General features: G+C 39.9%; 1 protein-coding gene across 1 annotated transcript in view; it reads right to left on the bottom strand.

Annotated features, from left to right (window-relative positions):
* Positions 1-26,433, bottom strand: part of LOC121959677 (plexin-A2-like) — a 128,986-nt gene that overhangs the window by 69,707 nt on the left and 32,846 nt on the right. The window contains exon 4 of the mRNA XM_042509132.1: positions 11,727-11,861. Coding sequence (XP_042365066.1) covers positions 11,727-11,861 — 135 coding nt within the window. The remainder of the gene's footprint in view (positions 1-11,726; positions 11,862-26,433) is intronic.

Here is a 26,433-nt window from a genome sequence, read left to right on the forward strand (position 1 = left end):
CACATTCCACACAGTCTGCAATCTTAAAATCTGCAATAAGTACAGTTATATACGGAAAAGTACGGTTGATTCTGAAAACTACAGAAAAAAACAGGACTTTGTGTTCATCATTGTTCTCAGACCAGATTGGTCTGGTCTATAGTGACAACAGTGATCAACACACTCCTATTTTTGTCTGTGGTTTTCAGGCAGTATTTATTATGTTGTATTGTTATTATAATGTATTCTCTTATATTATGGATTTTCTGATATTTATTAATTTATCTTTTCTATTTCTTTTAATATTTTCTATAATTTGTACTTGTGTATTTATTTAGTCATTAATTCATTCGTGTATTTATTTGTTTATGGATTGTTTTAATCATTTCTGCTTAACAGACTGACAGACTGATTTGTTGAATGAATGTGATTTGCTGTAATGGAGCGCGGGAGGGCTACATAGACTGTCTTTTTTGGAGTGGAGACTGGCTTGACTGCAGTAGAAAAAACAACAATGTATATTTTCATTCATTTTCAAACACCACTGACGTATAGATTGGATGGATTATAAATTAGCCAGTAACATAAGTCAGCTGTGTGTATCACTATTAAGTGTCCTCTGGAAACACCTCTGTTGTGCTGAGGGATTTGCAGTGCGATTTCGTAATGTGTTGTGTTGTGGAATTTGCAGCATGTTCTCCAAATGCTGCGCATGTTTTCAGATTGATGAAGATATTTTCTTATTTTGCTTTTGTTTTGTCTGTTTGCAGCGCGGTTGTCCCTGTCTGCCACCGTATAAAAGAGATAGGATGTACTTTGTATATGTGATGCAGAGGACCAACTAGGAAGGCTACTATTAACTATGTGTGTTCAAAATCCACCTTATAACACACAATCCAAAGAGAACTAGCTTAAGTAGAACTTGATGTTACTTTGTTTGACCTGCACATGTTCAAATTATACTGTGTAGAGGACTTCTGATTTTAAACACTGGTTTTATGTAAATGTCATTCCACAGATTAAAATTCCCACACTTAGTGTGACAACAGTAAAAAAAAAAAGTGTGCTACGGACTGGAAATAAGGTCAACGAAGGCGTGCAACCAAAACAGTCTGATGAAATAATAAGCAGTTCTGATGAGGAGAGACCAAAGCCCATTTCATCATGTTGTCTATTTTGCAATATGGAAGCCTCATCACGGCTGTTGAATCTCCCAGAGGAAAACAACGCTTTCTTTTTTTTCCCCAAACTTCTTGCTGCTGACACAAATTTGCAACATGCAGCATTGTGGTTCTGCCCACATGAGGAATTTCTGATTTTCTTTTTTTTGTCAGATGTCAGAAATAAAGCCACAACTATTTGAGAAGCATTTTTGCAGCTCTATTCTTATTTAACTCTTCTTTTACACATTTAATAGAGGATGTTCTCACAAAGCATGGCGACTTATGGACTCCTGCAGTAGTAATTACACTGTGAGCACACAGTGTAGGCTTGTGCTGCCGTTTTTCTCTCTCACACACACACACACACACACACACACACACACACACACACACACAAGCAGAAAGACGTAGTGAAAGTGACAGACAGCCATACACTCTCCTGCTGCTGCCACTTCCATGCGTGAATGTCTGGCAAAGCATAAGCTCTCCATTAGCTGCTGTGAGTGTCGCTGCTGTCGCACGGCCAGCACCACCCCTGCATACAAAACCCGGCTGTAGCTGCAGCCTGAGCGCGGTTATTTTATACTTTGTTATTATTCAAGGTCTGGACGTATGATGCAAGCAATTTCCTGATGTAAGCAATCACAAATGAAGAGTGGATTATGGATTAGAGTGTCTCCGGTGCTCCTGATAGCATAAGTGGGTGCTCTCTCAGGTCTGTGTTGGCAAAATGGATTATCTGCTGCTCCCTATGAAATAACTTTCCCTCTTTTTTTCCAACGGTTCAGAACCCGTTCGGTGCATCCCATTAGCAAAATGATTTTGTGGCACGGGAGGGGCTGAGGTTCTGAGTCCATATCTGACGCAATTGGAATAATCCATGAATTGTTGCGGACTGGAGCTCTTCTAAACTAACAAAGTTGGGACGCAGCCTTTAGGCAGCGTGACCTTTACAAGGGGAGAGCTATGGATCTTCTGCTTTCTGCTGCCCGGCCAAGAATCAAATGTGAAGCTCTCGCTGCACATCTGAGTTGATTTGTTTCGTGGTACTGACCTGAGCAGGAATGCATTGTGTTGAATCCAAATCAGATCAAAAGACTTGACCTTCGGTCTAAAATGCATCGCGGCTCAGTATGTGAATTAGCATCAGTCATTCAGTTACATTGTATATTAATCTTGTTGGATTAATGCAAGTCCACTCAAGTTGCACTTACAGTTTTCATCCATATCTGTGAAAACGTGAATGCTTCACATCTTGCCCCCGGCAGCACAGATGATGTGTACCAACAGCAAAATTTCAAGATAGGCACTGAAGGTTCTTGAGATATGGCCAAAAACTTGTTCAATTAGGTCACCTTGACCTTTGACCACCAGATTCTAATCAGTTCATCCTCGGGTCCAAGTGTGCATTTGTGCCAAATTTAAGGAAACTCCTTCAAGGCTACCTTTAGATATTGCATTCATAAAAATGAGATAGATGCAAGCTCAGCTTGACCTTGACCTTTGACCACTAAATCTAATCAGTACGTCTTTGAGGCAACTCAAATGTTTGTGCCAAATTGAAGAAAATCCCTAAAGATGTTGTTGATATTTCCTTACCAAGAATGAGACTGATGAGGGTCACAGTGACCTTGACCTTTAGCCTGTGACCGCAGAAATCTAATCAGCTCATCGATGAGTCCAAGTGGATGTTTGTGCAGAATTTGAAGAAATTTCCTCGAGGCATTGTTGACATATTGCGTTCACGATAATGTGCTGGACTGACAGACAGTCCGAAAACATAATGCCTCCGGCCTCGGCTATCGCCAGCGCGGACGCATAAAAAGTCCAGCCTTTGGATGTAACCACACTTAGCAATGCTGAAATAGATCCACCTGACCTTTTAGGACATCATGCTTCTGGTTTGGATGAAGTTGGAGACTTGTAAACACCTTCTAAACCAACATGGTATGGGTACTGTTCCAATTCTCACCTCATTTAAACTGTTTGAGCATTTGGACTAGAAATAAATTGGGTCAGAGCCTGAAAAGTAGGTTCCCAGCTGGAAAAAAATTGCAGGTTTTATTTGACATGAAGTGTGAACCGTGACGACATCAAAAGACGTGACATATTCTACAGGTTGAAAAGAGAGGATGGAGTCTTGCATGTTATAGCCATCTATGTCTTCTTATCATTAATACTTGGTCTGTGCTTGTTTTTTTGGATAAAGAGAAATATCTGTTATGACAAAACAACAGTTTACAGGTGATCAATGCAACCTGGCATCTACCCAGACCCTGGGACCCAAGACCTGACCCGGGCCCCATAAGTTTTCACATCCAGTTTGTATTACGATCATCTGGTCCGGGTTGCATGCCGTTGTATTACCGCGGGTCCGAGGTCTGTTTATCATTATGTGTAATAACAGAGTGGATCCGAAAAGACCCGTGTTCAGCGCTGATCACCAGAGAAATGCATAAGCTCTGAGTGTGTAACTTGATTAGGCTGACTTAGGATCAGATTACAAGAGTGAAAGCGAGGTGGAAAAAATGTGAGCAGCAGTGCCAGCGAGTTGGAGGCGCAGTGGAGAGAAGATGGATAGTGAGCCGGGGAAATTAGGTGTTTCAGCAGCTAACATAGTGAAAACAAAATATGTGACAGTAGAATGGAGTTAAATTAAAGATGTATATTATACTGTATAATACAGTATAATACACAGTGAGAGAGGTAAGAGCAGTAGGTTGTATCTGACATGGTAAATGTTTTTATCAGTAAAATGGCATTTTTAGTTTAATTACTGGGGAGACCTGAAACCAGGACTCTTTTCTCTATAATATTTCGGGGAAAAATGAGTCGGATAGATATATTTTTAAAAGTTGTGGTGCAGCCAACAATGAAGGACTCACACAAAAAGGACAAAATATATACATCTTGGGGCTGTGTGCTGAGAAAAGTCCGACATGGACTGAAACGTTTGCATTTTTGCACATTTCTTCACTGGCTGCACAGCCCCAAGATGTAAATAGAAGCATTTGAAAATCCAGACTCTAGTCTGAATCTCTTTTGTTCTCCGTATGTGAGTCGATTGCTGCACTAGACTTTCGCCAGAAAGTAAGAAGGGCGATTTTTGTAACCCTTGTGAAACCGTAAAAGTTATCGGGTCCAATCATATCTGGAACGAATTTCACTGGTCCATTAGTGTTTAGAGAAGAAAAAGTTAAATGTGATAAACAGATGTTTTTTCACATGACGTTCAGGTTGCTTTGATTGACTCTAGTTACTGTATGCTAGGTTTTTATCTGAAACTAGTGCTATTCAAGTAATTTTTTTGCGATTGTCCAGTGCTGTACACTGGATCTGTGTGTCTATATATAGATATTTTTATTAATATCTATATGTATGTGTATATACACATTTTTACAAGTTCATCTTGATTTTTTTCTTGTCATCACATGTCTAATCCACATTTTCTTAATCTGTTAATGGTTTTGTCTAACTACTAAATATTCGTCGGAGCATAATCTGGTGTGCAGAATTTTGTTTTTTCTTTTCTTGTCCAGCGTCTAGTCTTTTTGTTGACTGGATGTTTGTGCTTTTGTGAGTCATTAGGGTTTATGTCCGTCATTTTGGACCCCTGAAGACCTCTTTAATCAAGGTCTTCCTTTAGTGTGTCCAGCTTAGTAACACTCACCATATTATATAGAAAACATATAGAAATGTAATAATAGGTGGGAGCTTAACTGATATTTCATGCTACCATTTATGGTTGAACCTTAATTAAATGACATTTTTTTTTAAAAATAATAAATTATGAAAGTTCATATTGCGGAGATGAGTTCACAGTATAATGAAGATACTGTGTGCTTTTCTGTCATCTTTCTGCAATTGTAGCTCACTGAATTAAGCCTTCACCCTCAGTTTATGTTCACTGTACTGTAGATTCCTCATGAATCATTCATAATCAGTGGTATTTCTCATCAAGCTTTTGTTTGTCTTGTCTTCTCTGAGATAATTTCTTCAGGAGAAACTGATAATTTAAAGCAAACACAGAAAACGAATGAAAACGCTCTGCTCCTGAGAGGAGAAATCTCCGTCTGGCTGCTTTTGACTGTTTTTCAGCGTTGTCTCATGGTAGGGTCGGATGATCACGTCCACTTTTCCAGCTTTGGGAATTATAAAATCCTTATCTTTTCACAACATCTGGGATGCCCTCTCACTAATGCTAAATCTTATCATCTTATCAGTTCACTATCGCTCTAACTCTTTCATCCGGATTTACTGGAACTTCACGAATGCTGTCAGATGCGCATGCAGGCTTTTAGACCTCTGCACTACTGTCATCGTATATCCTCAGTCTGGCTCTGGAAAATCCACAGCCGTCACGTGACACTAACTGTCAGGGGGTTATTTGGTCATATCCAGGATTTTGTGTTTTTAGGACACAGAAAGAAGAGAAATTACATTATTCCCAATTGGTAAAACCTAATTTGATTGTCATTTCCTAAAACATAATTTAAAAGAAATAATAATTTGAAACTGAAACTCATGAATATAACAAAATGTAATTTAAGCCTAATTGTGATATCCACAAAAACAAATGATATTTTAACAGACTGGATCACATTTAACACAGATTGCTGTTTAATATGAATTCCTCATCATGTAGACTTTTGCTCCGCTTCGAATTCCTGCAGAGCAAAAGCGATAATAAAACACAGACATGTGGTTTTTTAGAAATGAATCCCAAAATTGTAGAACTGCAAGCATCACTGACTGTCTCTCATGCAGTTACCTCCATTGGTTTACAGACAGCAGCTTTAATTTCCTCTTTTACTTTGTCAAAGCCTGTTGGGTGCATATGCTGTACCCTCTGGAGTTACCAAGGGGTATTTGGAAATATTAAATGTGGCTCATTTGAAAGAATTAATCGAAAAATAAAGATTTTATTTTAAAAAAAAATACAGATATTTCTCAGAACAGGGGGATGGGGAGGCTTTTCAGAGAATATCTTATAAGTCTAATAAGTTAGGCAGAAAAATACAATAATAAATGGGGGATGTTTCTGCAGTTGCATTCATTACAGCACAACCAGTGAATACACCAACTTATTGAACATTAGGTCTTGTGGTTTTGTTAAGTGCAGGGCTCGTTAAATACACTGGGAGTGCTTGTGTTGTACTTGTTCATTGCAATACGTTGTTATTTTTCTGTAGTGAGTTATTTATGAGACTGTGAGGGCACAGAATAGTCATGACGATGGCGCCGTGGCAGTAAACATTACATGGACACTATTTATATATTCATCCCAAATGTACCTAACATGTCCTAGTCTATTGTTTATTTTGCTATTGTGTATTGCTTTTACTTATTTTTTAGTATTTGTGGATCCTTACCTATTTTATTTTATAATTATTTTCCTTTCTTCCATCTAGTTGTGTTTGGGGATTATGCAGATTTTTTATTTCTATTTCGACCGATTCTTTTGTCAGTATCAGTTCCTTCAGGTTGATACATGTAAATGTATAGAACATTTTCAGTTTTGATACTTTGTAAAACATGGTGTCAGTTTCTCGACGATATTGTTTGACAGCTAGTGTGGCACATTTTCTTTGTAGCGTCTATGTTGTTTTAACATTAAATCTTAAAGCTCATGAACATGACAAAGTCAGAAGAACGAGCATCTGAGGAGCACGAGAACTTGCTTTCGGCTGGCGGGGGTCTAGAAAAGCGTTTGGTTTAACTGATCCTTGCTCTTTCAGTCAGTGCCGTTACTGCACTGAGTAACAACATGTTAGGGATTCCAGGGGCAGTCCCTCAGTGCTGTGTCAGCAGCAACATTGGGATGTCAGATAAGCAAAGACTCGAGCTGAATAGGCAGTCCTTCAGTGTGGCCCAGGACACATTAGCGTACACAGTGCTGAAACACTAATTTCCTGCATTCTGATTAAATTATATGCACCAATTTGTGCATTTTCCTCAACAATTTGTTGTGTAAATGTTTTTAATATTGTTGAAATAAAATTCCTGTGTTACTTTAATGATTTAAAATATTGAGGGGGACATGTCCCCGGCATCTGTGACAAAATCTATGCCAATGACTGAATGAATTGTGGAAAGATCTAGAAAATATGTAGTTTAGACAACAAGATTTCATCTAAAGTTGTCACATATTGCCACTTTGTCGGTGGACTTGCGCGTCTACATATTGTGCTCAAGGTATCCTCCTGCGTCTGCTTTTGACGTTTCAGGATGCCACAACCAACGCCGGGATATCAACGACTTTCAGGCAACGACAGCACGTGCTTAAGTTTAGGCAACTAAAGCACGATTAGATTTGGGAAAAAACATCATGGTTTGGCTCTACATTCATACAGGAAGTAAACAGGTGAAAGTCCGGGGTTTGTCAGAACCATTCACTCCTCCTCCCGCGCTCTCCTTTTATTATCAGCGGCATTTCAACCTGAAGCCATCTGGTGGTGTATAATATGGCCGCAACAGGGTCCATCCGGCTGCGTTAGGACACTGCCGGTCACCTTATTATATTGCCGCGTCAGTTACCGATGGGCGGTGTATCATAACGCCTTGAAGGGTTCTGTCTGGCAGTGTTACAAACTGATGCCGCCCGCGTGTGTATTTTACCGCAGTGGAAGGTGGCTTCCAGCATTGATATCTTACCCCAAAATCACTGACAAAGCAGCGGTAAATGACAACTTTAGAATGAGAACAGGCTGGTCCAGACCACCTCCTGATGTGGTCTGAGCGATCAGATCTCAAGATGCATTTCAGACACATTTGGTGCATTCGCACCTGTACTGAGAGCCGTCCAGCTGTGATGCAATCACCCAAGACAAGTGTCAATACGGGACCTAACATCCAGTTTAAAGTGTGTTCAAATGAGCACCTTTGGAACGTGAGAGATTGTTTTGGTAAAGGGGTACATGAGCTGATCTGATAGAGGTACATCCGATAAAACAAAGGCTGGAAACGTCTACTGTACAATACGCTCACACACAGGTGAGAGAGGGAAGACAGACGTAGAGAGAAACAAAGAAGTGGGTGGGTGGGACTTCAAGCAAAGATTTTACATTTTACAGAGTGGCACTTTGAGAGATTGCCCTGGAAAAACCCTGCAGCGGTCCCCCCCCCCCCTTCTCAAAGGTTTAAAGCCTTAAACCGTCATTTCACAGACAGACGACTGACATTCAGTGAGGTGATTGTGTGTTTGGATACCGAGCATTTCTATTCTTGGAAATGATCAAACTAAAGGCACACAGTGAGGAAAAAAAGATTAACTGCTGTGAAGATTTTTTCTCTCTTCATATCAATAATGGCTCCCAAATGATATTTTGTTGCGGACACAGACTCGAGCACATACATCGACACACACTCACACGCACACTGATTCCCTCTTTTCTCTCCTCACTCTTCATCATCATGCTAACCCTGCGTGTTTCACTCGGCAGGAGACAGAGAAGCTCATTGTTATTCCACAAGGGTCGGCTGATCTCAGCCAAATCTGTCTGTGCCTCGCTCCTCATTCCACATCATTCCTGTATTGTTTGGCTCCCAGGAATCACAAAATCTCTCATCTCTGGGATCTACCAGAAATGTGGGAAATCTGTGAGTGAAGCCCTCTCCCCGGGGGATTCCTTACCCGAGCTGCGGGAAAAGTCTGAAGAGAAAGCTGAGCAAAGATGGAGAGGGAGACAAAAAGAGGAAGGCTTTACTCTGCTCCGAGCTCCTGAGGGCTACAAAGCCAAAGCTGTTCTAATATTGAGAGAAAAACGCCCCGGCCAAGCTGCGTTCGGTTTATGCTCGGTTATTATGTGTCACTGGAGGCGGACTGAAGAGAGTAGCCGGCTATCTCCTTGAAGGAAGCATGTGTCTCTCCTTGAACAACCAAAGCTCATCAATAAGTGATGTTCTGTCTCTTCCAGTCTATCACACAGAAGGAAGAGCTGCCTTGATTTGTTTTAGAAGACAGTACCCAACATAATACTGTCTCTATTCTCCCCCGCTCTTCAGACGACATCCCTTGTTCTGTTAAACATGATGCTTATATACAGTGGTGCAATATAACCAACTGCACTTACATACATTGTACAATTTTAGGTACTTTTGATTTACTGGTGTATTTTCTTTTCATGCCACTTTATACTTTTACTCCACTACATCTCAGGGGGAAATATAGTATTTTTTACTTCACTACATTTATCTGACAGCTTCAGTGGCATTACAAATTAAGGTTTTTGCAAAAAAAAAAAAAGAAGAGGAATTTATAAGATATATTTTGTTCTGGTTATACAATTAGTTAATTAATCGATTAGTCAATTCACAGAAAATTATTTGCCAATTATTTATAATTTTGTTGGGACTTTTTTGTGGGGGGTCTATTTTTTAAAATATAATTTTGAGTTTTTTGAATGATTTCTTTTTTTAAAATAATTTTGTTTTTTTTTCCTTTTATTTTAAAATAAAATTTTGAGTTCTTTCAGTATGTTGTCTTTTTTTTTAAATAGTCTTTTCTACATTCTCTACTGTTAATACTTTGAGTAAATTTTCCTTATTATACTTTTACTTAAGTGACATTTTCAATGCAGGACTTTTACTTGTAACAGAGTATTTCAACAGTTGGTATTCCTACTTTTACTTAAGTGAAGGATTGGATTACTTCTTTCATCACCTCTTATATAGGTTTTCAAGCTCCCAGAAAAGAGTTTTGGAGCTATTCAGAAGTGTCTGACACAATTGTCCCCATGCCCTTTGCCTGTCTGTCCATTGACTCTGGATCTGCACATTCCAGCAGTCAGAAGACAACTGAGAGCAGTGATAGGGGCTTTTTTCTGGCCGCACTGACACCTAATCCCATTTCACAGAGCCATGCAGCTGCGCCAAAATAATCACTTGATGGGAGTTGAAAGTGATTACCACTGTTCACTCTTATCTCCAATGAGTGCAGAGAATATCGTCCAACAGCAACAACAACTGTGCGCCTCTGTGATGCCGGGCCAAGTGAGAAGCAGACAAGGGGGTGTGGGGGGTGCACAGCCACACAGAAAAAGAAAAAGCTGCTAATGTGTGTGTGTGTCTGTGTCTGTGTCTGTGTGTGTCATGTACAAAAGATGCATGCACTGTAAGTCGATTCGCATGGATAAGTAATTAGAACAGTGGTCCATCCCCTTACACACAGCCTGCATATTTAACAATCCCTACTGTAGACATGCAGCATGTCAATGTTTGCGAGTTGCCACATTGGATTTTGGGGGATAAGTCATAATCATCTGGTAAGATTCCAAATAAATAAATAGCATTAATTTATCATTCAACATAAATTAATGTTTTTGATTTAAAACTGTTTAACTGCTAATTCCCGGGCTGTACACGATAATAACTGAAATACTGTGTGGAAAAAGAAGCCACACATTTCTTTTTGCAATATCCTGATAATCTGGATCCAATCAAATCCTCAGAAAACAGGAGTTGCGGGGGTTTGTAAGGATGTGAATACCCTGGAGAAGTCAGCAATTTGAAAGAAGCAATTTCTAGGTCTGGAAAGGTTTTTGGGGAAAAACATGAGTCCATAAAGTTTTAGAAAAAGTCATTGAAATTTGCTTTACAATTAACTTTATAATAGAGTAGGCAATATACAGTATACTGCATATTCAGTGTTAAAGAAGTATTATACCAACATAAACAGTCACATAAAACTAGTGCAGTAGAAAGACAAATACTTTTGAAATTGGTGCTACATGAACACAAAAAAAGAGAAAAAGGACGTGACATTCAGAGACATTCAGTGTTCATGCACCCGCAAAAACCTCCGAATTTAGAGAGGGGACACAGAATGATACAAATGCATTTAAAAGAAAAAACTGTGTTGTGAGTTACCACCACACCTGCACTCTTACCCTGTGGGCAACACCTGACTGTGTAGCTTCCTCCCCATGCTAAAATAGCTAACATTATGCATTAAACTTCTATTATTCTACACGACTCAACTCCCATTATCTGGGTTTTTCCCAGGTGACCATTGTGACACCCGCTGCCAGCTGCAGAGCCTCGGTCTCGTCCTCCATCAAACAACAGACCATTTCAGCTTCTGTGTCCAGACATGAAGCCCTAACTGCACAGGTATGAGCTAATTCTCTCTAACATTGTTCCTACATGTCATGTGAAGATACTTGGGCTGGTTTTTAAGGTTATGGCTCTCAAAAGCCAGAGAGCAGCCAGATTTATGTGTGTACGTATATGTACACAGATGTTTCAGAGAATGTATTGTCATGAAAATTTGCTTCAGAGGCATGGAAAATTGGTAAAAATGTGTGTGAACCTGCACTTGTGAGGTTTACACCTTAATGCTGAGGTATATTTCATTGACTCAATGGCAAAAAGATTCCTCTGCTATACCTTTTTCAAGTCAAGTAAAACCCCTAAAGCCACATATACAGTGTCTCGCTCAAGGACGTGTCAGAATAGTGAACGCCCACTGTCACAGGGGCGCAAACTCGCGGGCCTCCAGCTGAAGGACGGTCCCGTCCTCGCTACATCACCCCACCGCTTAGCGTTTCTCCTGACAGCAGCAGCAACAAGAGGGCGTTTCCTCACCTGATTGTCAGACATGACATAGAGAGAGTTCCTGTCCAGGGAGAAGGCCATGTCCCTCAGGATGGGGCTGCTATCCTTCATCACGGTCACTGTCTCGTACAGCACCCCTCCCTCCTGAGGACCGTCCACTCTGATCTGCAGAGACACAGACAAACACAGAGGCGAGGAGACAGTGAATGCCTAGCTGCAGGACACAGTGACTAAATGGTTACTGTACTTTTGTGGAGTGACATCTGTCGTCTGCTGTATATCAATTTGTATTCTTTGTGCGCTTCCTTTTGCATCCGTATGCTCCCGCTGTCGTTCTAAAACGCCGGCGTTGTGAGAAAACATTCTTTGAATGTCAGCTTTATAAATAATTAGATAAACAGCATATTCTCAGTTCAATGACCAACCAATTTCATTTTTAGCTTACAGTTTGTTACATTTTTTTGCTTCAAATGGTTATAAAACTTAAAGGAACAGTGAGTTTCTTCACTTTAGTGGGGTTCTGGAATACATTTCAAGGAAACATTTCAGGTATTTTCAGTACTTTGTGATAGTGATGGGCAGGGGTGAAGTATGAGACGATGGGCCCCTGGGCTCAGACATGAAAAGGACCCCACCACCTCTCCTACATCAAAGCAAGACACGCCAATTCTGCGGTGGTTTTGCATCATGTTGTAGTCATTATGCATCTTTTTGTGGTTTTGTGCCTCTTTGAAGTCATTTTTAGGTCTCCTTGTGATTGTTTTGTGTCTTTTTGTAGTCTTTTGGGACAATTTGTGTCCTTTTTGGTTGTTTGTGTGACTTTTTCCAGTTGTTTTTCCTGTTTTTGTAGTTATTAGTTGTGGTCTTTTTGGGTGCTGATTTTGAGTTAAGGCGAGGGGGCTCCCTCATACTTTGGGCCCCTGGGCCTGTGCATGATAGGCCCATTCAGAAATCCATCCCTGACGATGGGCACAAATAACAGAACAGCCTTTTTTATCAGCCCTTTTAGTGTCAGGTATGTACCAGGCCAGCCTGTCAAGTGTCTGTGTGTTCACGACTTTTCCCTCTCACCCACTCGTTGCTGTAGGGTGCTGCACACACTGCCCGCTACACCGAGTTAACAAAAAGCGATTATATACGACTCAAGTCGAGACCTCCGGACTCTGCAAAGATGTGGTGCATTTTATTACACAGCACATTTAAACAACACAAAAAGCAACGAAAACTGATCAGCTGAGCCATGAAATATGATCAGGAACTAATTTTTCATATCTGTAACATATTGAGCTTACATAACATAACAACATATAAGTGGAATGCCAAATCAATGCAATAAAATGAATATTTTATCTTGATTAATGTAGACTTCATGATGACTGAGGCAGGCAGCACAGCAGTTCAACATGCACGTGCTACAACGGAGAAACTGACACCTAATTCTGCAAAAAATGTCAAAACTCAAAACATATGTTAGGTTTGATAAATTTGTCTGTATCAACTCAATGGGACCTAAGCTGTGAAAAGAATTAGTCTACTCACTACAAAGTGGAGCAAAAACATCTGTTCATATTAATCAGTATTTTTTTCCAGAGTCACCAATAGGAAATGTCCTCTTTTACAAGCCATTTACATTTTGTTCTATGAAGACAAATAGATTTAAATGATAATCAGCTGTGATAAACTCTCCTCTAAAATATCAATCAGTAAGAACATCAGCTCATTAACAGAGAAGCTGCCTATGTGAAATGACACATAAAACATCTGGTTCACTTGTAGAGGAGGAGTAACAAGTAGTTGGAAGTAAATCATTGAAAATATACACATACATTCTTACTGGATGCGTTTACATGGACACTAATATTCAACTATTATTCAGAATATGACCATATGTGTATGTGTGTGTGTGTGTGTTTTGTGTAGATTTACACAGTGCCAATACACGATAGATGCCTATTATCATGTGCCAATTAAAGACGTTTGACATACAAGGCAAATAAGACAAAGTGGACAAGAGAGACTGCACAAGGCCAGATGGGACTGGACAGAGAAGACAGGACCAAACAGACAAAACAGAGGCAGAAAGACTGGGCTGTTTGGACAAACTGCGCATTGTGATTTCTTGTAGCTTTATTAGCTAAAAGAAAGAACTGAAGTGAGACACATGTGAGGAGCCATTTGTGGAAACAAAGAGGTGGCCGGGTGTTCATAGGATGTGATGGTATTTTGCAAATATGCTGTTAGTTTTTCCAGATTCGAGCGGTCTGCGAGTAAACTGAGCCAGTGGAACATGGATAACTTAGCTCTATCTTTCCAGTTCAGTAATATGAGCTTTTTAGCAATGGTTAATGATATTAATGAATGGTGTGAGGTGTTTGGAGGTGTGTAATGAAGAGATGTCACCAGGTACTGCAATAATGGGGCAAAGGGGGATGCTGAGGTTGAGGATCTCAGATTTCGTGCTCATGACCTCCAACCAGAAGTTTTGAATGTGTGGGCAGAGCCAGAGCTCATGGAAGTAATCATCAGTTGTGGTGGGACGATGTGAACATGTGTTACTTTGGCTGAAGCCCATACTGTTGAGTTTGTGAGTGAAGATGTGGGTTCTGTGAAGGACTTTATACTGTATTCGTTGGGTTTTTGAGTTGCAGGACATAGAAAATGTGTAGCTGCATATGTTTTGCCATTTGAAATTTGTTGTAAGGTTGCTGGTGTCTGCGGCCCGTTTATCTATGGGGATTTATATTGTTCTGTCTTTGGATGTTAACAATTTGTATATTTGGGACAGGGTCTTTTGAGGTTTTAGTAATTGTAACGAGGGATCGACAGATTATCGGCCTGGCTGATTAATGGAGCCAATGTCTGGCATTTTGCCGATTATCTGTATTGGCGTTTTATTTTAATGACTGCCGATAAAATCAATTAATTAAAAAGTACAAAAAAAGTGTCAGCATGGGAGGAACTTTGAATTTGTTAAAAAAAAAAAAAAAAAAGGAACTACTTGTATTTTTTTTTTTTTTTAATTTTCACTCGACTTTATAAAATAATGTTGCTGGAACTTGCTGTATGTGATGGTGAAAGTTTCAGTTTGATTTTGTTGCTATGGTTGCTAAATTGGGTTTTTCCCACAGTTTGCGCCACATGGCCTCTCCTCTGTCTACCGTCAGCTCTGTGAATTTTCATCAATGTGTTGTACAAAAACCAACTTGTCAAAAGTTTGCAAAGCTGTGGTAGAGGTGCATGTCCAACGGAAAAACCTACATTTCTGGTCAGAAGTAGATACACACCCACTTTCAAACATTAGAAAAGACTTTGATATCAGCAGGTATTGATATCTCATTTATTGCAACACCGAACTTTTCAAGGAGGTGCTTGAATGAAAGTCTGCAAAGCTATTACACTTTTCCAGATTTTTGTCATGATAAATTATATGTTAGGGAACCCTTACTGGAGTATGCATGATTGCACGTAATCAGGAATATTAATCAGCCATTAAAATATTCAAGTAGACTTTTTTTCTTAATTAAAGGCAAAAGTCAGAATATTTTGTGCATGTTTTTAGTCACAGACTATAGTAAGCAGCAGAAATGAAATCTCTATCATTCATGTCACCGAAAAGGTGAAGAAAAGGGTTGTCTCTTGTGAAGTTAAGGACGCAGAAAACATCTGCAGCTACTGATTCAGTTGTCCGATGCGACTCCGACCTAAGTCCACCCCTGAGGTTACAGCTGTGACGCAGCTGAGTTTTGCAACTTGGTCGGTGAGCTCAGTCTAAATTTGACTTTGGAACGACTTTCAGGCAGCAATCTTTTGGGGGCTTATTAAATGCAAGCATGGAGATCAGATGCCCACTGGTGAGGGGTTTTCGATTTCTCTTCTCCCACCTCTGCCTACAAACAAGATGTGCTGTTGCAGTGAAGCAAACAAATAAGCAGGGCTGTCTTTGTAATAAGTGGCTTACTGATGCTGGAGCTGTCGAGAGGCAGCCTTGTGAGGATGTGAAACTGTTTGTAAAGATAGTGAGTAAGCTGAAAAACCCCTTTATTATTGCTGGTTTAAACTACCTGTTAGTAGTACTCAGTACATAATGAAAGTGTTTTAACTTTTTCTTTGCTTACTGCAAAGACAAAAAAACCTCCTTGTCTGCCTGGTTTATGTTGCATAACTGTTGCCTGATGTGTTTTTGCAGCACAGAAAGACTAAGCAGTGCCTCTTCAATTTTTTATTTCACAAAAATACCTTCATTTGCGCTCATAAATCCCATCTTTCACCATTGGTGCCGGAATGATGTGAATTGCATCATACAGTAATGATCACTTGACACTTGAAATATAAGTCAGAAAATGTGAAATGAGGGAGAAAAGTCTGAAAAAAAGCAGGAGAGCTAGAGGAGGAAAAAAAATCTCATTAGCTATGCAAACCCAGGTTGAAACCCTATTTAAATTCCAGGGAGATTGGATCATTAACCATGTGATGCAATTACAGTAAAGCTGAATTAATTTCTCAATCATAATAATTGAAATAAATGCAAGATAATGAGGAATTGGAGCGGGGAATCGTGGGAGTGTTGCGAGAAACGTCTGCAGTGCGATTATGCCAGTCTTCCCTGCGTGTATCCTGACACGTGGACTTAGGCGACCTCGCCACCCAAATCAGATTTGACTGCAGAAGATTCTGAACGCGTGCCAGGTCGAGCTCGCGCACATGGTGGCAGCGCCTCAGCGGTCTCTCAATGGGGACAGTCAATCAATACAAACTGATTACATGATTGGATCCCCTGGGCACCAGAACTTCATGAATCAATCACGCCTCCACCTTCCAGGCAGCTGTGCCTCTCCAGACTCCTGCCGTCAGCTCCGCCAGACGAAGGGAGGGAGAAAATGTGTGTGTATGTGTTTATGCATGTGGGTGGGTACAAACTGGGAGGTACAGGGAGGGTGGAGCGCCTTTCTCCACATACAAAATAACCAAAGTAATGAGCACAATAGTGACAAGATACTGTCTGTTGATTCTGAATCATAAGCTGTACCTCTCGCCGGTTATTACCTCGTCGCCACGCACAATCCTTTCCTTTAAATAGTTATTTCATAGACAGATTTATCTCCAAGCTAAGCTTCTTTCTCTCTCCCTCATTGTCTAGTTTCTTTCTCTTGCCCTGTCTTCTCCTGCTCCTAGTCCTCCACCTCCTCCTCATCCTATTCCTCCTCTCCAGTACCACTATCCCACGCAGTAATGGAGCCAGTTTACATTATTGTTTCCCACACTCCTCATTTCATAAATAGCATAGATAGAAACCAGAGCATGAAAGCATTTTTATGATGAGTGCAATCGTCTAAGGACAGATACTCAGGGTTCCTTCAGCATAACGCAAGTGGGATTTAAGACTTTTTAAGACTATTTTGATGCCAATTGAATTGAAATTTAAGAACAATTTTACAGTAGCCGATATTGACGGGAAATAAAAAAACGTACAAAATCAATTACTAAAAGGTTAGATGGATTTTTCTTTTCTTTTTTTACTGGAAGAACAATGCAAGGCATATAAATCACAGAACACACAAGCTTCCTTCCCTTTTCCCATGTTTTCTCCCCTAACCCTCCTGCCCCCCAAAGAGAGGCCGTAACAGAAAAAAAGGGCAATAGCAACAATCACACTTATAGCATCATGACTTATGGGTTGCAGTGACACCAAAATTACCAATACCCTACACACATAAAGTAAGAAAATAATGAATAAGTAATTGGATGAAGATGACTAAAATATAAAGAAAACAAATAAGAAAAAAAGGAAAAACAACAAAACAAAAAATTAACAAGAAAAGCAAAAGAAGGCTCAGTTGTCACAATCAGGCAGGGACGTCAAAGAATCAATATAATTTGGGGGAGGTTTCCAATTTTTTTCAAAAGAATCAAGAGAACCTTTTCTCCAGTCTATCAAAACTATTTTGATGCCACCTGAAATGAAATTTAAGACCAATTTTACAGTAGACAACACTGATGGTGAAAAAAAAACATACCGAAATCAATTACTTAAGTTTAGGGAGAATTTTATTTTATTTTTAAAATATTGATTATAACATAAAACATGAGTCTTAGGCAATGTCAATGCAAGAGGCATTTCATAAATTGTTAAATTTTTTCATTATTTTGAGCTTCTGCAATGTCAGAAACAAAATAAAAACCCTACCTCCAGTGTCTGAGCATTTTAAGACTTTTGAAAGATTGATTTAAGACATTTTAACTCTAATGAAGACTGTATTTTTAAATTAGTCAATTCAATCCCCTTTTAAGACGTTCTAATGATCCGCATACTGAGCCACGTGTTTTTTTTCGTTTTAGATGATGAGGTAGACTGAGGGCCAGGGGTGAGGAGATGAGCTCAGATGAATACTGACCCGTTGTCGCAGTGTTTGATTTCAGCAGATTTAAAAGTGTTTTTTAATATTTAAAACAGGGCTGACCACGCAGAGGCCCTCTGGGAGTACAACAGGTCCTCCATCTCTCCTTAAGCCCCACTGCTCAATAATGAGAGTAAGGTGGGTTTAATTGGTTTTATAATGAGCCTGCTTGTAGGAAATGACACACAAAATTTCACACACACATGCTCACCTACACACACAGGCAAGCAAACAAAGACACGCATACACTCACAGCGCACTTGCTCTTTTTTTGGTGGCGCTCATTAAATCTGTAGTTGTAAATTCTGTGCATGATCACTTGTTTGATCAATACGCTGTTATGGATTACGGCATATCAGGAAGACAAACCCAGTATGCAGCAACCCATCTAGTGCAATATTATGCCCCATTTTTGCTTGTTATTTAAAGTATCTTTAATACCTATAAATAAAATCACATAGATGAATCCTGTTTGAGAGACACAATGAGGCAAAAATGTCATTGTCATCACAGTCTGTCACTTATGCCGCTCTCTCAAACACAAAGATGATTCAGTGATTGAAATGACGGAGGATCAGATATGTGCTGCAAAAGCCCAGCGTGCCTTTTGTATCATACGAGCAGCCCAGTCCACAGAAAAAAACCCACAGATGCCTTACATGTGTCCATTTCATACATATAACATCAACGATTCGAAAGTGACGCAGCATATGAGCTGAGCCGAGGTGAGTCGCCTGCTGCAGACCACTGTTTGAGGCCAACACACAACAAAACCGGTTGTTTTATATCAAGTCATTGCTGCATCTTCTAATGGCTCTTTAGCCAGCAAATGTGTGTTTTTTTTAGCGACCTGTTGCTATGTTTCCACTGTGGATAGTGTCATGAAAAGCGGCTGTTTGACCCAAGACATTGCTGCATTTCCAGCAGGAGTAGGGCCTCATAAAGTGTTTTTTTTTACAGACATTGCTGCTTTTCCTGCTACAGTATTCCCTAAAAAAGTGGTTGTTTTTTTATGCTGCCTTTCCTTCGGGGACTGGGCCACCAGCAGGTTTTCTTTCAAACCAAAGATAGTGCAAAATAAAGCTATTGTTTTTTACTTAGATAATACTGCTTTTACTGCCACAACAGTGCCACGAAACATTGCTGTTTTTTTTTTTTGTTTTGTTTTTTTTACTGAGGCATTGCTTGCTTTTCCTGCTTCAATAGTGCCACCACAAGCAGATGAGTTTCTTTCCCAGAAAAATCACTGCATTTCTTAGCAGGATAGTGCCACACAAAGCGGATGTTTGTTACCAAGACATTGCTGTGTGTCCTGCCAGGGTAGTAATATGAAGAGCAATTGTTTTCTACTGAGAAACTGCTGCGTTTCCTGTGGGAGATTTGGCCACCAAAAGCAGTTGTTTTGTTTTACACAGACATTGTTGCATTTGAAGCATGAATAGTGCCAATAAAACTGTATTTTAAGCCTTTTCCAATCATAACCAAGTGGTTTTTGTGCCTAAGCGCAACCATTTTAACCAACATACTGTTGAAAGGTTTCAAGTATCTGCTACAAAATGTCTAAGTGTAACATATCAGTGATTTTCAGAACTGTACAGTGCCAACATTTATTCTATCAATTGGGTTGGTATGTGTAAAAATCGGCTGCTGTTGTTCCCACAGAACGCTCACATAGTTACAATTCAACATCTCGCTGGAGAATGGTAATTGGATTTCAGTTCACCTTGAACATTTTATGGTAGCATTTTACACTTTTGTGTGCCATTGTGCATCAAAAAAGCTTTCTGCTCTGAGTTGCATGAATTGACTCAGTATAAAATGCATCTTCTTTCAGTATTTAGGTTATTGCTTTAAAGTCAGTATCAAGGACATCTTTTCCCAAAACTCAGTAAACCTCCCTTTAAAGTCCAAGCAGATGCCCCTTGTGTGGTCCATGTCCTGTAACTGAACTGAACTGATTTGCCATTAATACCACATGTTCATGCGACCTCAGTGTGCTCCTCATTTCATTCTCTCTTCCCAGCGTCTCACAGCTGACGAGGATGTATATTTAACCCACGAATAATATTTAAGCCAATAACAGCAATATCCTTCCTGCTGCTGGAATTCCCTCACACAACCTGCGATGGATATAAACAACCCGACTTAGTACGGCTTTCACAAACAGATATGCAACCTGAGCCCATGTGCTTTTAACCAAAACAGCCTCCCTTTCTCGTGGCTGGGTTTGCATCTTAAATTCGCGGCTGCACTCTCATCCTGTGAGAGCCAAAGAAAACAAAAAAAAAAAAAAGCCTTGACTTCTTAGATGTCACTTGGCTTGAGTCGGGCTGGCTGCGCTGTAAAGCTGCCAGACCTTGCATGAGCAATCCACTCGCCCAAATGTCTCTCCTGTGAGTATTTACATATGGGCTTGATTGTGAGATTCATTTCAGGCAATGATTTTATTCGTGCTGAGAGGAAGTATACATGTAAATGTCCCTGAACCCCCCTCTTAGCTTTTCCGCTGCAGATTGGGAAACCGTGTAAAGCAGATGATTGCTATGTTTATGTGGTAACGGCTGTCCAATCTTAAAAAAGTGTGTCCATATGTGGCCAGCCAGTCTGTGCCCTCCATGTTCAGCCAGCTAACCTAAACATATGGATAATGACCCAGGAGGCACGGAGCACTCCATTAAACCAATCATTCGCAATCTGCCACTCTGCACTGTAAAATCTGACGAGTTATTAAAAGAAATCTCACAGATAGCCCATGGAAAAAAGTAAATATATATTAGTCTTAAGTCTGGCCGACATTTACTTATCTTATTGTTAAATTGACTTAAAATGTCGTTGATTTATTGATTTTGCAACATGAAAATGATAAATGAATTTGTTCTAAGTGTCATCTAAGTGTCATCTTAAATAAACCAAGTTTGTCTGACTTGATCTTGATAAAGATCACGATATTTGACATGTTTAAGAAAATACAAATATGACTGACTAGTTTGCAACCAGTGGAATGCAGTATAATATTTTAATACCTAAAGTAAAGTTTTGTTTGTTACAGTCAAAGCATAATATGCATTGGTTTATGTTTCATTTAGCTTTTGAGTTGGCTGAAACTTGATTAAATATTGAAATTTGTCACCAAACCGTATCATGGAGCCCTGTTGAAATCATAAGTAAGAGAAAGAAATTTAGTCTTAATATTTCTCAATTTTGTTTTCAATATTGTTTAAAATAAAAAAAGCTTAAAGGTGGATTTGTTATGATTGTGTCTTAAAATGTTCAGAATTGCATTTTGTTAAAAAAAAGTATCTTTTTTTTTGTCCTTGCTTGATTTATCAATCAGGTTTCTAAATTTTACTGAGGAAACACAGCTGTTTAAATAAGTCAGACTAACTTGTTTTACTTTGGTTACTAACACTTAAAACGAGCAATTTAATTTCATTTATCATTTTTAAGCTGCAACAACTTAAATTACGTAAATCTGATCAAATTTTAAGTCCGGTTGGATATAAACATAACTTAAGACTGATAGTCATATTTGCTACCTTTTTCAAGGCAATCAGTTTCCTAGATCAGTGGTTCCAAACTTGTGGGTCGCGATCCAAAAATGGTTCATGGGTCCATTCTGAATGTAAACGTAAACGTAAACATTTTGTTTACATTTTCTTAAATAAAATTGAATATGGGGTCATTTATAATGTGTGGACCTTGAACTCATGACTGAGGAGAAATCTGAACCTGAACCATTGCCTTACATTTTTAAAGTAAGATCAACTCCACATTTTACAGTGCAGGGCTTCATCTGTCCTTGGAAGACTGGTCTGTCTGACTTAACCCAAACACAGATGTTGGTTCATTTATTCTGCAACAAACTTGTCTTCTTTGTGATTTTTTTACTGGAAATCAATGAGTCATCCTGCATGCATGACATTTACAGTTAAGTATTGTTTTTCATATAAAACCACCAAAAGTAAATAAGTCACAAAATGGCAGGAAACCACACATCAATCTTCCGTTGCACCGGGAAAAGGGGGCACAGAATGAAAATACACGCAAGACTAGATCTAAAGATGTACGCAGCCTGTGAACGAGACAGATTCTGGCACCGGCTTGACTCAATATTGTGACACGGGGCACGCAGCGACATAAGGGCCAGACAACTGGCCACCTTTTAAGGTTGAGTGGCCGTGCATATGGTGCGATCGAGGATGACAGCTGAGGAGAGCGGGCATTGATTAGCCCATATAACCATCACGGCTCTGTGAATGCTAATGAGACGAGGCTCGGGGTAAGAGCTGAGCGGCAGCGGCTAATGAAAACCAAGAGGAGGGGGTCACTGAGGAGGAGATGTGTATTATGGGACGGGACTAATCATTCAGCCATCGCATTAGCTACAGTCACAAAGAGATGCGTATTGATCCCAGCCACTAGATACGCTGTATGTTGGCAAGTGCCCATTCCTAAACGTGATTACCAACTGGGTCGGAAGAGAGGTCATGGCGTATGAGTGTGTTTTCGAGAGCTATTGTTAAAAGCCTCCCAGTTGCAGCAGCCAAAAATTTTTAGTTCGTCATAACCTTCAGCTGTGTGGCGAGCTTCCAAGTCTTCAAACCACAATTTCTACAACTTAACCACAGTGTCCTCTCAGTCTCTGCATGTTCACTTCTTTTCTCTTCTCCTTGAGGACATGGTTTCCTGTTCTCTGTTTCCTGTCCTCATCCATACACCCCCCCGTCCCTCCAATCGCTCCCATTGTTTGCTGGGTTCCCATGGCCCAACAACAAAAGCAGTGGGAGGGGGACAGTGGAACAATTCATGGCAACCGTATGGTCTTGATTTTACTGACCGCAATGCAGTTTTGTGTTTTCCCATTTGAGAGACGGAGCAGGAGGAGGAAAATAAAAAGAGAGGTGCCGAGATGGAGCTGCGAAATCAAACTACAGTCAGGAAAGAAGCACAGAGATGGACACCTTTCTGTGTTATCACAAAATTGCCTCTCTTAATACATTTACTATTTCACAAGACATCTAATGGCGATCCGCTCTGAAGACTTTCGTCGTCAGGAACGGCTCCCTCCATGCAGTTATGAAAATCCTTTCAATTTAGCCCCAAACACACCTATTCAGCCAGCGCGCCCCTCCCCTCTGCTCAAACTCCATTCTAATGATTTCAATCACCAAATCTCCACTTCCTGGCCCTCCCTTTTCAGAAAACGTGACTTTGAAAAGTCCAAGTCATTTAGCCATGTACACTGGAGAATTTCTCCACCCCGTCAACTCTCAATAAGCCATACTGAATCCACTATTTGCACATGAGAGTATTTGACTAAGGCTTTATTTGCCATGAGCTTAACATTTCCAACCATTTCTAGGGAAATACTGCTGCTGAGTAGCCGAAGCCACTGAGGTAATGCACTGGTCTGTTTTTTATTTCGCTCCACACTGCACCTCCTTATTGTGCAGAGCCGCTAAAGGGAAATGGAGGGATAATAAAAATAGATGGTGGGAAAAAAAACAATGGTGGAAAAAAAATTAGGTGGTGAAAAAAAAACGGTGGGAAAAAAATCTCCCGGGAAATTTTCTCATTTCTCATTCCACAATCTTTTTTTTTTAATCCCCATCATCAAAAGTTCAAGGGAACGGGAAAGTTTCTGTGGAGAATTTTTGGTTCCACCATCAGTTTTTTTTCCCACCATATTTTTTTTCACCATGGATTTTTGTTTCCAACATCTATTTTTTTCTCCATCTATACTTATTTTTTACCATTAATTTTTCTTTTCCACCATATCTTTTTTCACTATCTATTTTTTTTCCCACTACCTAATTTTTTTTCACCATCTAAGATTTTTCCCCACCAGTTATTTTATTTAGTCATTATATTTACTAGCACTGAGCTAATTCTCCTACAATGATTGAACAGTGAAGGCATCAGTGGCTCACTCAAGAGTGGCGTCGCAGCTGCAGGGATCACATTTGTGATGCATCAGTTAAGGGACAGTTTCTCTACTAGACCTCCCTCCCCAGCCTGTGGAGAGTGTCTACCTGAGGTCAAATCTTTAAACATTAAAGGGTTTGCTCATGTGTTAAAATATCACTGCAGCTCCTCCGCGGCAGGTATGACATCATTGATTTCCCTCTGAAATTGGATGCACTGTAAATATTAGTAGGTACGAGGAACATCTTGATATTGAGCTGCACAATCCGCGTCTTAATACGCTCAATATGTCAGGGAGGCATCCTGTTGCACTCTGTATGCCATTGTAGTCCTTCTGAGTATTACTGTGCTCTGCAGAAACATTTCCTCAGAAAATCAATTCCACTCAACACCTGTTATGTGTTTGAGGCTGCCACAGGGTAAGCAAAGGTATAATGTCATTCGACAGTGTGTTTGCAGCCTTCTTACTCGCTGGGATACAGTAGCTACAAGAAAGTCTGCTGTCATTGCTATAAAAAACGAATATAAAACTTAGGGAAATGTGTTTGTAGTTTTGATGTTTTTAGAGCTGACCAATCATTGATTTGCAAATCAAACACATACGGTATATAAAGCGAATACTTTTGTCTGCATTATCAGAGCCCCTCAGATACTCTGAGGCAAAAATAAAAAACTGTGTTGGCTATTTGAACCCAGGTGTCCTTAGCCAACAATGCTATTTGCGTCTTGGTGTATATAGTCCTAGGCGTTGTATCAATGTCCAAATATGACTCAACACGAACAGGTCTGTTAATCTGTTTTGCTGAAGTTCATGTGATCAGTCTGCATTCAGCAGCTGTTACAGTCCCATGTTGAAACCACATCTTAATAGCGATGTGGACTGTTTCGCTCTTTATTCTAAGACACCTACGTTTCTGGCTGTACATTTGTGAGTTGTTTTTTTTCCCTCATAAATGTACCACTTTAATCTCATAGAATATCCTTCGAGTGCTCGCACTTACCATGACCTTTTTGCCGTACTCCTAACCGCCTTCGCATCAGCGTGACGAGCAACAAATCACAGCACACAGTGGGATTCACACAGTGGGTATGAGTATAAATCAGACCCCCAGGAAAAAAAAAAATCCCCTGCAGCCCAAAAACCATTTTCCCCATTGACCACTATTGTAAATTATCAATCTTTTTATTCCGAATTTTTGATCCATGGTGGTTTTTTAAAACTTTACTCAAGCTGAGAGAGGCGATCTAAAATCTGTGATGTCATCACAGTGTAAAGTCTACTACTGCACATATTCAGTGGGCTGCATACCGCAGAAGTAAACCTGGAGGCTAGAAAACTTTTTTGACGTATGCCCCAGGCGAGCAAGTCCATTGGAATTTATAATTGCCATTTTTTGTTGGCTGTCCGAGTTATATTAAAGTCTGTGGTGTGAATATCTGAATAGCTGCAGTGTGACTATACTTTTCTTACCCGGCAGCCAATAGACACTCTGAAGTGTTTTGGTCATGTGCTCCACACACTGTCCAATCATATATGATCAGACTCATTTTGTTTGCATACAGGAAAAGAAATCTATAGTTGTACGTTAGGGAGTTACAGCAACATAGCGACTGCAGCTAACATGTGCCCCCTGAACAAAGGAAAATAGATAGAAATACCACATCGAGACTCCAAGGCCTGTGATTGTTCGGCTTCAGCTGTTTGTATTTCCTTTGTAATTATTTTTTTTTAGATATGCACTATTTATATGTTTAGCAGCTCAGCAACTGGCTGTCTGCTACAGATCTATTGTGCCAGGATTGTTCTCTAGCTCTTGTGCAGTCTTTTCTGGCGTTATCGTATAAGGTATGATTGCTTCATACTGTGCGTGACTATCATAGCCCAGCATCTCCACTCAGCTTTCACATTAGTAATTTTGTTCCATACGTAGGTATTCTTAAGTCATCATCTGCCCGACATTTGTTGAGGTTGTTGCTGAAGGATAAAATAGGATAGACTTTATTGTCCCAGTGGGACATTTGCCGTGGACATCAAATTGTTTGCCGTATAAAATCAAAGCAAAACAAACAATAAATACATTCCTCCATCAACTGCACATGCCCATCTACATCAGTAAAAATGCACACATGCCGTAGTATCTAATCGTAATCATCAACAAGAAGGAAAGCTACGGCATACACACATATATCAGCCGAGTGTAGAAAAGTGTGGCAGCTGGAAAATCCCAAGCCCAAACAATGAAGTTGAGATTTGCATTACGCCTACAGTTGTTTATAGAAGGCATAATGTTTACAATGTCATGATCAACCTTCTTGCCTGTTATCGCTCATGGCCGCACAGTTCAGAGGATGAGATTGACACGTGTGTACACAGATTTCAGAGGAGACAGGCAGCATTTAAAGATCCTTTCCAAAAC

This window comes from Plectropomus leopardus, chromosome 2 (genome assembly GCF_008729295.1).
Source record: "Plectropomus leopardus isolate mb chromosome 2, YSFRI_Pleo_2.0, whole genome shotgun sequence".
NCBI lineage: Eukaryota > Metazoa > Chordata > Actinopteri > Perciformes > Serranidae > Plectropomus > Plectropomus leopardus.